This window comes from Ranitomeya variabilis, chromosome 6, assembly GCF_051348905.1.
Source record: "Ranitomeya variabilis isolate aRanVar5 chromosome 6, aRanVar5.hap1, whole genome shotgun sequence".
Classification (NCBI taxonomy): Eukaryota; Metazoa; Chordata; class Amphibia; order Anura; family Dendrobatidae; genus Ranitomeya; species Ranitomeya variabilis.
The window spans coordinates 416385263-416401171 of NC_135237.1; the positions used below are offsets into that span (position 1 = coordinate 416385263).

The 15909-nt window shown below is 42.4% G+C and overlaps 1 protein-coding gene across 1 annotated transcript in view; it reads right to left on the reverse strand.

Annotated features, from left to right (window-relative positions):
* SMCHD1 (structural maintenance of chromosomes flexible hinge domain containing 1) overlaps positions 1-15909 on the reverse strand; it is a 584899-nt gene that overhangs the window by 190808 nt on the left and 378182 nt on the right. The window contains exons 29-32 of the mRNA XM_077270310.1: positions 3350-3508; positions 3048-3173; positions 750-829; positions 409-566 (exon numbers count right to left, since the gene is read on the reverse strand). Coding sequence (XP_077126425.1) covers positions 409-566; positions 750-829; positions 3048-3173; positions 3350-3508 — 523 coding nt within the window. The remainder of the gene's footprint in view (positions 1-408; positions 567-749; positions 830-3047; positions 3174-3349; positions 3509-15909) is intronic.

The window sequence follows — 15909 nt, forward strand, 5'->3', positions numbered from 1 at the left end:
TACTTAGCTTCTGATGCAGATTTTATGTCCCTTTGTATTCGTGAAATCTGTCCATTTTCTGCAGCGAACATAATCTGATGTGGATTACAAATCTACAGTATTTCCTAAAGTTTTCAGAGATATTTTCCAAAAAATATAAATAATCTTACCTCCATTAAAATAGAAAATAAATCAAAGGAATATTTATCTACTGTACAAGAGTAGCACATGGATCATTCATTGCTGGGTCTAAGGGTGCGATAGGTGTGATATATATACCGCTAAACTATTGCAGATATTAAGTGATTCTTTACTACATTATCGTTACTACTGTACAAGATCCTGTTTTCGGTTGATTATTAATTTATTCGTTCTACTCTTTTTACAATGTATTTTATGAGACAAAATATAAAGAGCAGATATACTTACCAGGAAAAATACCTCCAGCAGTTAAATCTACACCCTTATCAAATTTTACAGAAACAATAGCTGGTTTATCAGGATCTGGTACAACTTTAATCTTTATTGGAGAACTATCCAGAATATTCTTGTTATTCACAGCTTTACATTGCAAAGAATAAACTCCCCTAGAACGAAAAAAAAACATTTTTACTACTAGCAACAAACTGATACATGTCTCTTTGCAAAAGAATCCAAACAAACTTACCCGTTTTAATAAGGGTCAGCCTCACACTAACCAATCTTTATTGTGAATATTTTTTATGAATTACAGTTCAATTTTAATTTACAGTTACAGAAAAGTCACTTACCTAGGCGCAGTGAAAGTAAACAGTCCCATATTCACTTGACCATTAGCATCAGTTTTGGGATGCTGAAGAAAAGGACTCATCTATAAAATATTTTTAAAAATAGGTTACATAAAATAACATATTACATCAATTAATTGTAACAAGACAAAAGAAACCCCAACCAAACTTAACTTTAGAGGGTATGCCCTACACATTTGCACACCCTGTGAAGATGGCATTACTGCATTTTTTAGACTGTAAATGGAATTTTCAAGAAGAAAATCTCCCCTACAAAGTGTGTGTTTGTTAATAGTTTGTAGGCAGCTTTCTATAATCAAGAAGAATGTAGAAGCAGCATCCTTCACGAACAATGAGAGTACTGCTCTCTCTCCTCCTGTACAACACGGGTCTATATGATTGGTGCAGAGCAGGAGTGAAAGCTATGACCTGCACATCTCTAAAACTGCACAGATGCAGCAGATCCTAGCTAGGGAAAGGACCTTTTTAGGTCATGTGATCAACCAGATCCCTTGGGGGGAAAAAATTTAAATAGTGTTCGTGTGTGCCGCATAAGTGTGTTGATGTAACTGAGATGAGTGGGAGCATATTAGCAAAGCTGTGTGTACACATATGCATGTAGCAAATTAAAGTGTGTATATAGCAGAGCTGTGTGTGTGTATACAGTTGCTACAGAAAGTATTCAAATCCCTTTAAATTTTTCACTCTGTCTCAATGCAGCCATTTGGTAAATTCAAAAAAGTTCATTTTTTCTCATTAATGTACACTCTGCATCCCATCTTGACTGAAAAAAAACCCAAACGTAGTAATTTTTGAAAATTTATTACCAAAGAAAAACTGAAATATCACAAGCTCATAAGTATTCAGACCCTTTGCTTAGTATTGAGGAGAACACCACTTTTGAGCTAGTACAGCCATGAGTCTTCGTGGGAATGACGGAACAAGTTTTTCACACCTGGATTTGGGGATCCTCTGCCATTCTTCCTTGTAGATCCTCTCCAGTTCCGTCAGGTTGGAAGGTGAGCGTTGGTGGACAGCCATTTTCAGGTCTATCCAGAGATGATCAATTGGGTTTAGGTCAGGACTCTGGCTGGGCCAGTCAAGAATGGTCACAGAGTTGTTCTGAAGCCACTCTCCTGACAGCTCCCTTTGCAATTGACCAATAACATCTAAGATGTGTTAAATGGACAAGTCTATAAAGGTTGCAGGCCATGGTAGCATGTTTAGGCCACACAGGTCGCTCACTGTAGCATGAGTAATATACAGCCTGTCATTTTGAAAAATGACTTGTGGGACACTTTGGAGAAATGGCCATACAATTGGTTCCACAAATAAATCAATGTAACACTGAGTTGTTGGTATACCTGGAATAAAGACTATAGAAATCAGGTTAGTTTACTTTATGCCAACCCATACCATAAACTCAGGAAAAGGACTGCAGTGAAGTCCCTTCATAATGGCCTCTGTAGATTCTATGAATGGTGCGTTGTGATCCATTCCATACTGCAAGTGAAATTAGATGTCACATACCAAGTCTAAGGCATCAAGCAAAGTCTACACAAAACATCAGAATGTGTTTGAATGACATTGGACTACAAGCCAGACGTCCAACTTAAAATGTTTCATTGACCTCACGTCACAGCACTCAAAGGCTATCATGATGCAGAACAAGTCGGCAATGAGTACCGCTTTTGTCTTGGATGCAATTATAGCTGGTGTTTGGTCTGTAGACCATGAGGGCAATGCCATGAAAAGTCCTTCACAAAAGAAAGTGAAACGAGTCCAAAAAGCTGTACTTTAACGCAACAACACCAGATGTTGCTCGTGCTACTGTGAGCTGTTTACATGGTTTAAATGTGCTTGCAGTTTCTGCGAGTTTGTCAACTAGCACATCTGAGTCGCCATTGGTTGGCAATTTTAAAGAGCTGCCAGCAGTGGATCTTGACGAATTGTGTCCTCAAGGGCATTCAGCGAGGCAGAACATTCCTCAGACAATCATTAATAAGGTCAATGATAGCAGCCAAGGCATATTAGTGCAGGGATGTCTGCGTGTGGTGCTCATACTCAATACCGAATAAATTGAGATATTCTGTCTGCATTTTTTCATAATTTGCAACTCATTAACATGTCCACCAATCTAGTGATTTCCATATATCCATGGCTTTTCCTTCTTGATGTTTTTTCAAACATATATATCGACACACACACATTCACAGAGAGAGGGAGAGACTATAATAATTTTAAAAGCAGATTTTATACACATGTCCAGTAAACTATTCAAATCTAATATAGATTTGATACCTTTAGAACATTGTCCTTAATCACAGTGATCTTCACATTTGGTTCTGGAGATGGATTTCCCCACTCATCATAGAGCTGGATAATTAGAGGTGTTTGAACCTTTTTCCCAGAAGCTACTGTAACAGACTAATGTGTTAAGTAATGTTAGAAATCACAGAAGACGGTAGAAAAGTTATCAACCTGCAGTAAGAACTTAAGACAATTTCAAAATAATAAGGTGAAGAACTATAAAACATTGTTCAGCTGTTCGACATGGGAAACTAATAAATGTTTCCAAAATCAAACTACGGTAAGTAGCTAACCTCATTCCAATCTACTACTCCAATTTGGGATGGTGGTCCAGCAACAAGTTTCAGTCTCAAATAAGCTGAAAGACTTCTCCACGCAAAACATAACTCTTTGTCCTCTTGAGGTCCAACCAAAAAAGATATCCCTGTGACAACCATACACTGAGTGTTTTCCTGAAAAACAAACAAACAAAAATTTATTATGGTATTGTATCCTACCTAGTAGTGTACTGCTCACTATTTTGTGCTGTGTTAGGACTAGACATGAGTGAATATCGTCGGATCCCTACTTATAGCGCTTACCGAAGAAGCTGCAGCGGGAACCCGGACACCTGGAGCGCTCCCGATAATCAGGTATCCGGCGCGGCAGCTGCATGTGTCATGGCTGTGTGACAGTCAACACATGCATGGTGAGCCTGCGTGTCGTGACTGTCACAGAGCCGCAATACATGAAGCTGCGGCACCAGACACCTGACTATCGGGAGCGCTCCAGGTATCCGGGTTCCCGCTGCAGCTTCTCTAGTAAGCGTTATAGCTTCCCGAATAAGGAGGGAGCCGATGATGTACGCTCAACTCTATTTAGGACACAACATTATCAGAAAACATACAGTAGACCTCGATTCATCAAAGCTTTTATGCAAGAAAACTGGAATGAAAATCTTTGAAAACTCACAGAATTTTGCTGCAACACATACCACACCTGTATAAAATGTTTGCAGCTTCTGGGCTTTTTGCTCTGCCAAAAAGCGCCAGGATGGGGGGCAGCAGGGGCGTGACGCTACATGTCATCTAATATATGTCAAGCTGCAGTGATACTTATGTCAGAAATCTTACGCCGGCCCCTTATTGGAGAAAAATTTGTGGCAAAGCGCCTCTTAAAAAAAATCAGGGGATCCTTTGAACAATGGTGTAAAGGAAGGACCTTCATTTTATCTATGTGTTCACCCACATGTATACTTGGTATTACACCATAGCCATTCAAATTCATTTATATATATCTTGCACATGAATTTTTATAACCTCCGTGATATGGGATGTGTATGTACATTAGGTCTGGTCTTAAGTGATTTAGACTTCATTTGACTCATTATCCACCACTGTGGTACGAGAGTTGATACCCATTATAAAGGAACGTATGGGTATTTTTCTTTTAACTTGAGCATGTGATACTATGTTTTGCTTTTCTATCTAAGAATATTAACCCCTTAACCCCTGGAGTTTTTTTCTTCCGATTTTCCGTTTTTCACTCCCCTTATTTCCAGAGTCATTATTTTTACATTTTTCCATCAATATGTGAGGGCTTGTTTTTTTGCAGGACGAGTTGTACAAAAGTACAAAAGAACGACTCCATTGGTTTTACCATGTCGTGTACTCGAAAATGGGAAATAAAATACCAAGTGCAGTGAAATTGCAAAAAAAGTGCAATCCCACACTTGTTTTCTGATTGTTTTTTTTTGCTAGGTTCACTAAGTGCTGAAACTGACCTGCCATTATGATTCCCCAGGTCATTACGAGTTCATAGACACCAAACATGTCTAGGTTCTCTTTTATCTAAGTGTTGAAAAAAAATTACCGTATATACTCGAGTATAAGCCGAGATTTTCAGCCCAAATTTTTGGGCTGAAAGTGCCCCCTCGGCTTATACTCGAGTCACGGTTGGCGGGTGAGGGGGAGAGGGCGCTGAGGCATTCTCACCTAGTCCCGGCGCTCCTGGCGCTCCCCCTGCCCGTCCCACGGTCTTCGGTGCCGCAGCTCTTCCCCTGTTCAGCGGTCACATGGGACCGCTCATTAGAGAAATTAATAGGCTGCTCCACCTCCCATAGGGGCGGAGCCGCATAATTCATTTCTCTAATCAGCGGTGCCGGTGACCGCTGACAGAGGAAGAGGCTGCGGCACCGAAGACCAGCTGTCCGGGGGAAGGAGCCAGGGACGCCGGGAGCAGGTAAGTATTACATAGTCACCTGTCCGCGTTCCACCCGCCGGGCGCCGTTCTGTCTTCCGGTCCTCTGGCTCTGACTGTTCAGGTCAGAGGGCGCGATGACGCATATAGTGTGCGCCGCCCTCTGCCTGATCAGTCAGTGCGGAGAGACGCCGGGACGGGACGCTGAGGAGCTGCAAGCAAGAGAGGTGAGTATGTGTTTTATTATTTTTATTGCAGCAGCAGCAATGGCACAGCTTTATGTGGAGTATCTATGGGGCAACGGTGCAGAGCACTATATATAAGGCACAGCTTTATGTGGAGCATCTATGGGGCAACGGTGCAGAGCACTATATATAAGGCACAGCTTTTTGTGGAGCATCTATGGAGCAACGGTGCAGAGCACTATATATAAGGCACAGCTTTATGTGGAGCATCTATGGGGCAACGGTGCAGAGCACTATATATAAGGCACAGCTTTATGTGGAGTATCTATGGGGCAACGGTGCAGAGCATTATATATAAGGCACAGCTTTATGTGGAGCATCTATGGGGCAACGGTGCAGAGCACTATATATAAGGCACAGCTTTATGTGGAGCATCTATGGGGCAACGGTGCAGAGCACTATATATAAGGCACAGCTTTATGTGGAGCATCTATGGGGCAACGGTGCAGAGCACAATATATAAGGCACAGATTTATGTGGAGTATCTATGGGGCAACGGTGCAGAGCACTATATATAAGGCACAGCTTTATGTGTAGCATCTATGGGGCAACGGTGCAGAGCACTATATATAAGGCACAGCTTTATGTGGAGCATCTATGGGGCCATAATCAAAGGTCAAAGGTGCAGAGCATTATATATGGCACAGCTATCTATGGGGCCATAATCAAAGGTGCAGAGCATTATATATGGCACAGCTATCTATGGGGCCATAATCAAAGGTGCAGAGCATTATATATGGCACAGCTATCTATGGGGCCATAATCAAAGGTGCAGAGCATTATATATGGCACAGCTATCTATGGGGCCATAATCAAAGGTGCAGAGCATTGTATGTGGCACAGCTATCTATGGGGCCATAATCAAAGGTGCAGAGCATTATATATGGCACAGCCATCTATGAGGCCATAATCAAAGGTGCAGAGCATTATATATGGCACAGCTATCTATGGGGCCATAATCAAAGGTGCAGAGCATTGTATGTGGCACAGCTATCTATGGGGCCATAATCAAAGGTGCAGAGCATTGTATATGGCACAGCTTTCTATGGAGCATCTATGGGGCCATAATGAACTGTGCAGAGCATTATATATGGCACAGCTTTATGTGGAGCATCTATGGGGCCATAATGAACGGTGCAGAGCATTATATGTGGCACAGCTTTATGTGGAGCATCTATGGGGCCATAATGAACGGTGCAGAGCATTATATGTGGCACAGCTTTATGTGGAGCATCTATGGGGCCATAATGAACGGTGCAGAGCATTATATGTGGCACAGCTTTATGTGGAGCATCTATGGGGCCATAATGAACGGTATGGAGCATCTATTTTTGATTTTGAAATTCACCGGTAGCTGCTGCATTTTCCACCCTAGGCTTATACTCGAGTCAATAAGTTTTCCCAGTTTTATTGTGGTAAAATTAGGGGGGTCGGCTTATACTCGAGTATATACGGTACAAACTTTGCTTTTAAAAAAAAAAAAAAAAGTGCAATTTTCCGTTACCCATAGAGTCTCCACTTTTCGTGATCTCGGGTTGGGTGAGGGCTTATTTTTTACATACTGAGCTGCCTTTTTTATGATACCACTTTTGGGCAGATTATGTTCTTTTGATCGCCCGTTATTGCATTTTAATGCAATGTTACGACGGCCAAAAAATGTAATTCTGGCGTTTTGATTTTTTTTCTCGCTACGCCGTTTAGCGATCAGTTTAATCCTTTTTTTAATTAATAGATCAGGCGATTCTGAACCCTGGCGATACCAAATATGTGTAGGTTTGATTTTTGTTTATTATTTTATTTTGATTGGGGCAAAAGGGGGGTGATTTGAACTTTTATTTTTTTATATTTTTAAACACATTTTTGTTTTACTTTTGGCATGCTTCAATAGCCTCCATGGGAGGCAAGAAGCTGCCATAACTCGATCGCCTCTGCTACATAGAGGTGATGCACAGATCACCTCTATGTAGCTGAATTACAGCATTGCTATGAGCACCGACCACAGGGTGGCACTCAAAGCAATCCGTCATCAACAACCAGAGAGGTCTCGAGACCTGTGGTTGTGATGGCAACGCACCAATGACCCCCGATCACGTGACGGGGGGCCAGCGACGCGCGTATTAATGCCCCGGTGGCCGAAAGCGCTTGTTAAATGCCACGGTCAGCGTTTGACAGTGGCATTTATCTAGCTAATAGGCACAAGCAGATCCTGATTCCGCTGGCGCCTATTGCAGCTTTGAGGTGGGCTCACTGCCGAAGCCCACCTCAAAGCGGAGGATACTGCCAGCTGACGTACTATTCCGTCAGCTGGCAGAAAGGGGTTAAAAGTTAAGTTTTATCATACTTGCCATAGCTGAAAATACAACAAATATTTTGAATAAGTGAGGTATCTAAGAGGTTGATTGCGCATTAGGGCCTGGTGCCCTTCATACACAGTCATAGCCGACAGTGCTGGCACCCTTGAAATTGTTCCAGAAAATTATTGCAAATACACGTTTTGTTATACATGTGTTTATTTATTTTGCGTGTATTTGAACAACAAAAAAAAGAGGAAAAATGGACATAATTTCACACAAAACCCCCCAAAAAGGCCGCGATGGGGATCGCGGCGGCCATCTTCCTGAAGCCGAGTTTGCATCTCGGCTTCAGAAAAATGGCCGCCACGATCCCCATCTGCGCACGCGCGGCATCCCGCGGCCATTTTCCTGAAGCCCCGGGCAGCAGAGCGCTACATCTGCGCACGCGCGGCCTCAGGAAGATGGCCGCCCCCACCGATAACCAGGGGAATAGCGCAGATCGCGCTCTTTTTCTTCACCTGCCCTGTGGATTCGGCAGTTGGGCATGCGCAAACCACTATGCCACCAACGGAAAAATAAGCAAGATCTGGGGGAAGAAACAGCGATGTCACCACGCCCATTTGACCTGACCACCTGGATTGACAGGCGAAAACGGCGACTTTGGTAAGGTATTTCGGCAGCATAGGTGGGGAATCAGGGTACACAAAATACACTATTGTAACGCACAGCTCAGGCCCTATTTAACGGTATTTTTATCTCATACTGAAAAAACGGGGTGACAGGTTCCCTTTAACTACTACCTCCTGGAACGGAAGCTACGACGTATCATTGTGGCATGCACATCGTGACAACAGGAAAGCGTTGAGCATTGCCATTTGTACGATGTGCACGGCCAGCTTTTTGTACCACACCCTGGCCTTTCTCAAAGCACTGTACGGTTGGAGGAGTTGATCGGAGAGATCAATGTCCCCCATGTTTTTGTTGTATCCCAGCACACCTCTGGTTTGCTGACCTGTGTAGAGGTACCTCGTACAGTGCCGAGGGAGCTGCCATCACCGTGTATGGAGGTCAAGAGAAGGACATCACTCTTGTTCTTGTACTTGACCACCACAGGTGGTCAATACATTGGGCTCTGCTCTCACCCCTTCTGAGCATCTGTCTAAGTAGTGTTTTCGGGAGACCTCTCTGATTTTTGGGGACAGTACTCGATCCTAGCCTGGGACCTCACTGTTTCAGCCAATCTGATTGGCTTAACCCCTTCATGACCCAGCCTATTTTGACCTTAATGACCTGGCCGTTTTTTGCAATTCTGACCAGTGTCCTTTTATGAGGTAATAACTCAGGAACGCTTCAACGGATCCTAGCGGTTTTGAGATTGTTTTTTCGTGACATATTGGGCTTCATGTTAGTGGTAAATTTAGGTCGATAATTTTTGCGTTTATTTGTAAAAAAATGGAAATTTGGCGAAAATTTTGAAAATTTCACAATTTTCAAAATTTGAATTTTTATTCTGTTAAACCAGAGAGTTATGTGACACAAAACAGTTAATAAATAACATTACCCACATGTCTACTTTACATCAGCACAATTTTGGAAACAAATTTTTTTTTTGCTAGGAAGTTATAAGGGTTAAAATTTGACCAGCGATTTCTCATTTTTACAACAAAATTTACAAAACCATTTTTTTAGGGACCACCTCACATTTGAAGTCAGTTTGAGGGCTGAAAATACCCAAAAGTGACACCATTCTAAAAACTGCACCCCCAAGGTACTCAAAACCACATTCAAGAAGTTTATTAACCCTTCAGGTGCTTCACAGCAGCTGAAGCAACATGGAAGGAAAAAATGAACATTTAACTTTTTAGTTACAAAAATGATCTTTTAGCAACAGTTTTTTTATTTTCCCAAGGGTAAAAAGAGAAACTGGACCCCAAAAGTTATTGTACAATTTGTCCTGAGTACGCCAATACCCCATATGTGGGGGGAATCACTGTTTGGGCACACGACAGGGCTCGGAAGGGAAGGAGCTCCATTTGACTTTTGAATGAAAAATTAGCTCCAATCGTTAGCGGACACCATGTCACGTTTGGAGAGCCCCTGTGTGCCTAAACATTGGAGCTCCCCCACAAGTGACCCCATTTTGGAAACTAGACCCCCCAAGGAACTTATCTAGAAGCATAGTGAGCACTTTGAACCCCCAGGTGCTTCACAAATTGATCCATAAAAATCAAAAAGTACTTTTTTTTCCCAAAAAATTTATTTTAGCATTAATTTGTTCATTTCCACATGGGCAACAGGATGAAATGGATCCTAAAATGTGTTGGGCAATTTCTCCTGAGTACACCGATACCTCATATGTGGTTACAAACCACTGTTTGGGCACACGGCATGGCTCGGAAGGGAAGGAGCTCCATTTGACTTTTGAATGAAAAATTAGCTCCAATTGTTAGCGGACACCATGTCGCGTTTGGAGAGCCCCTGTGTGCCTAAACATTGGAGCTCCCCCACATGTGACCCCATTTTGGAAACTAGATCTCCCATGGAACTAATCTTGATGTGCGGTGACCACTTTAAACCCCCAAGTGCTTCACATAAGTTTAGCAGAGCCGTGAAAATAAAAAATCTTTTTTCTTTCCTCAAAAATTATTTTTTAGCCCGCAATTTTTTATTTTCACAAGGGTAAAAGAAGAAATTGGACCCCAATGGTTGTCGCCCAGTTTGTCCCGAGTATGCTGGTACCCCATATGTGGGGGTAAACCACTGTTTTGGCACACATTGGGGCTCGGAAGGGAAGTAGTGACGTTTTGGAATGTAGACTTTGATGGATTGGTCTGCAGGCATCATGTTACGTTTGCAGAGCCCCTGATGTGCCTAAACAGTAAAAACCCCCCACAAGTGACCCCATTTTGGAAACTAGACCCCCCAAGGAACTTATCTAAATATGTGGTGAGCACTTTGAACCCCCAAGTGCTTCACAGAAGTTTACAACGCAAAGCCGTGAAAATAAAAAATCATTTTTCTTTTCTCAAAAATGATGTTTTAGCAAGCAACTTTTTATTTTCACAAGGGTAAAAGAAGAAATTGGACCACAATGGTTTTCGCCCAGTTTGTCCCGAGTATGCTGGTACCCCATATGTGGGGGTAAACCACTGTTTTGGCACACATTGGGGCTCGGAAGGGAAGTAGTGACGTTTTGGAATGTAGACTTTGATGGAATGGTCTTCAGGCATCATGTTACGTTTGCAGAGCCCCTGATGTGCCTAAACAGTAGAAACCCCCCACAAGTGACCCCATTTTGGAAACTAAACGCCCCAAGGAACTTATCTAGATATGTGGGGAGCACTTTGAACCCCCAAGTGCTTCACAGAAGTTTACAACGCAGAGCCGTGAAAATAAAAAATCATTTTTCTTTCCTCAAAAATGATGTTTTAGCAAGCAACTTTTTATTTTCACAAGGGTAAAAGAAGAAATTGGACCCCAATAATTGTTGCCCGGTTTGTCCCGAGTACGCTGGTACCCCATATGTGGGGGTAAACCACTGTTTGGGCGCACGTCGGGGCTCGGAAGGGAGGGAGCACCATTTGACTTTTTGAGCGCAAGATTGGCTGGAATCAATGGTGGCGCCATGTTACGTTTGGAGACCCCTGATGTGCCTAAACAGTGGAAACCCCTCAATTCTAACTCCAACACTAACCCCAACACACCCCTAACCCTAATCCCAACTCTAGCCATAAACATAACCACAACCCTAACCCCAACACACCCCTAACCACAACCCTAACCCAACACACCCCTAACCCTAATCCCAACCCTAACCAGAACCCTAACCCCAACACGCCCATAACCATAACCCTAACCACAAGCCTAATCTTAACCCTATTTCCAACCCTAGCCCTAATTCCAACCGTAACTCTAATTCCAACCCTAACCCTAAGGCTATGTGCCCACGTTGCGGATTCGTGTGAGATTTTTCCGCACCATTTTTGAAAAATCCGCAGGTAAAAGGCAATGCGTTTTACCTGCGGATTTACTGCGGATTTCCAGTGTTTTTTGTGCGGATTTCACCTGCGGATTCCTATTGAGGAACAGGTGTAAAACGCTGCGTAATCTGCACAAAGAATTGACATGCTGCGGAAAATACAACGCAGCGTTCCCGCGCTGTATTTTCCGCACCATGGGCACAGCGGATTTGGTTTTCCATAGGTTTACATGGAACTGTAAACCTGATGGAACACTGCTATGAATCCACAGCGGCCAATCCACTGCGGATACGCAGCCAAATCCACACCGTGTGCACATAGCCTAATTCTAAGGCTATGTGCACACGCTGCGGAAAACGCTGCGGATCTGCAGTGTTTCCGCAGCTGCGGGTGCGCAGCAGTTTCCCGTGAGTTTATAGTTCAATGTAAACCTATGGGAAACAAAAAACGCTGTGCCCATGCTGCGGAAAAAAATGCGCGGAAACGCAGCGGTTTACATTCTGGAGCATGTCACTTCTTTCTGCGGATTCCGCAGCGGTTTTACACCTGCTCCAATAGAAAACCGCAGTTGTAAAACCGCAGTGAAATCCGCAGAAAAACCACGGTGAATCCGCGATAAATCCGCAGCGGTTTTGCACTGCGGATTTAACAAATCCGCTGCGGAAAAATCCGCAGAGGACCAGAATACGTGTGCACATACCCTAACCCTAGTTCTAACCCTATCCCTAGTTCTAACCCTAACCCTAGTTCTAACCCTAACCCTAACCCTAGTTCTAACTTTAGTGGGGGAAAAAAAAAAATATATATTTTCTTTATTTTATTGTTGTCCCTACCTATGGGGGTGATAAAGGGGGGGGGGTCAATTACTATTTTTTTTATTTTGATCACTGTGATAGGTTTTATCACAGTGCTCAAAATGTGCATTGAATGAATCTGCCGGCAGGCAGATTCGGCGGGCGCACTGCGCATGCGCCCGCCATTTTGGAAGATGGCGGCGCCCAGGGAGAAGACGGATGGACACCGGGAAGCTCGGTAAGTATGAAGGGGGGGAGATAGGAGCACGGGGGGTTGATCGGAGCACAGGGGGGTGGATCGCAGCACAGGGGGAGCAGACAGGAGGACGGGGGAGCGGACAGGAGGACGGAGGGGACCGGACCACCGAACGGAGGACTGGGGAGTAGATCGGGGGCAGACCAGTATTTCCAGCCATGGCCAATGATATTGCAGCATCGGCCATGGCTGGATTGCAATATTTCACCAGTTTTTTAGGTGAAATATTACAAATTGCTCTGATTGGCTGTTGCACTTTCAACAGCCAATCAGAGCGATCGTAGCCACGGGGGGGATGAAGCCACCCCCCCTGGGCTGAAGTACCACTCCCCCTGTCCCTGCAGGTCGGGTGAAATTGGAGTTAACCCTTTCACCCGATCTGCAGGGACGCGATCATTCTGTGACACAGCATATGCGTCACAGGTCGGATTGGCACCGACTTTCATGACGCATACGCTGTGTCACAGGTCGGGAAGGGGTTAAACAATGAGAAAGGCTGCGATTGGCTGTTCAGAAATGAACAGCCAATCACAGCGATCGGGAGGTCGGATGGGGAGGATGCAGCCCGGGATGCCAACACCATCTTCTCTAAGGTAAGATGGCATCGGAATTTTAATGCGATCACCACGACTTAGGTCGCAGTGTCGCATTAAAGGGCATGATGTACTATTCCGTCCATGGTGATTAAGTCCCAGGTCACATGGACGGAATAGTACGCTAAATGTCAGAAAGGGGTTAAAATAATTTTTCAAGCTTGTGTTATAAAGTATTCTAATTTACTGAGATAATGACTTTTGGGTTTTTATTGGCTGTAAGACATAATCATCAACATTATCAGAAATAAACACTTGAAATAGAGCACTCTGTTTGAAATGACTATATAATATACGAGTTTCACTTTTTGTATTGATGAACTGAAATAAATGAACTTTTTGATGGCATTCTAATTATGTGAATACGTCTGTCACAAAATCCGACATAATTTTACTCTAGAAAATTACATGATATTCTTGAGACAGCGGTAAATTGGGGTATTATTTGTAAAAAGATTTTGGATGGTACTAACCAGCCAGTCGTACCCACCTTCTATTTACTTCTGAAGGTGCACAAGGATCCCCAGGACATCCGACCGTCTCTAGCATTGGAGGGCTGTGTGATCCCATTTGCAAGTTCATTGAACATAATTTACATCCTATTGTGGAGACCCTGTCCTCCTATTTCAGGGACACGACGGATGTTCTGTCTAATATAGATAGTATCTTTCTCGACATGTTCTTAGTCACGGCTGACATGACGTCCCTCTATACAAGTATATGTCATGAGAATAATTTAGAGGTGACAATTTTTTCTTGCCATGAGCAATCTGGACCCTCTTAAATGTGTGATCTGATTTTGGAGTTGCCGCGATTCATACTAACACAAAGATTTTTGGTTTCTAAAGACAGCCTTTTTCTAGAAAAGCAAGGCACTGCCATGGCGCAGCGTGTGCGCCATCAAACGCAAACCTCTTTATTGGACACTGGGAGAGTTAGGTAGTCTGCTGGGGCGCTCATGACACTTCATATGTGCAGGACTGGTACAGATACATTGATGACTTGCTAATAATCTGGCAAGGTACAGAAACTGGATTAAGAGACTTTATGACACATTCAGCTTCAAAATTAGGCTCACATACAAGTACCAGCAACAAAAAATTTATTTTCTGGATATTCAATTGATAATATCAGAGAATGGCCAGATGCATACAGAGGTCTTCAGAAAGAAGTTAATTCTTTACTGCATCTTCAGCGCATAATACATCAACAATATGCGCTATTCAAACAGGTCAATTTAAGGATGAGGAGGATTTACTTCTCAGAGGAAAATTTGTGGCTCTACTTACGGTATATTATATACTATGCCACATGTTCATGTAATTTGATAAATATATATGTCTCATTTCACAGGCACTGCAAAATACAGACAAGGGAACATGTGAGGGACATCTTAGCAACCAAAGAAATAGATGACCCGACAATGCTTAAAACTATCTTGAGGCAATTTAAGTCCTTGCATGGCTGTGATCCCTCTAGGCTCAAGGTACGAGACATTGATAGGCTCTGCTGCAGTATCAGAGGTAGTGACTATAAACGTTTGTTAGCCCAATTAGAATGCTGTTGGACTGTAACTCTTGGCACCAAATGGGTAAAATGAAAAACTCACTTTTGCATCTTTTTTCGAAGATCTCATTTTCTCTGTATTTTAATCTTATTTTATTTACTAATTTACTTTATTGTTGTTTGTATTTATTTTTAGTTTTAATCTATAATTACGATGATTGGTGGTTTACTGCATCAATTTTCAATTCAACAGTCAAGATCTCCATGGTGTCAAGAATCAGGATAAATCCATTGATTCCAACCATTTAGCATATTTTAAGTTTCATGGAAGATGTGATCTTTGTGATGTTTCTTAAGATGCTTCTCTTTGATAATATGTATTTCTTTTATATCTTTCAGTTATTTGTATTATCGGTGTATCACATTTTTACCATTATAATATCCTCATCAATATATCTATCAAAGCATTAGGCATATTCATATTGTGGAATGCACTATTTTTTCCATTCCACTTTTTCTACCTATTTGCACCTTTTTAATTTATGGCTTGGTTGCTTCCATACCCCTTTATTGGATCTTTAATAATGGCGAATGCAGCTTTTCCCATATTTTTGAACTGTTGCACTGTTCATTTCACTTCATGCACTTTATCTACCAATAGGCCCACAAAAATATGGCATCCTCCTTGAACTTCAACAAAATGGGAGTCTTTGGTGCGCATGCACACTGAGATATACATATACACACACACACACATATATATATATATATATATATATATATATATATACACACATATATATATATATATATATATATATATATATATATATATATATATATATATATATATATATATATATATATATATATATATATATATATATATCTGAATGTGTGTGTGTATGTATGTGTGTGTATGTCCGGGACTGGCATCTGCACCGTCGCAGCTACAGCCACAAAATTTTGCACAGTCACACGTCTGGACCCCGAGAGCGTCATAGGCT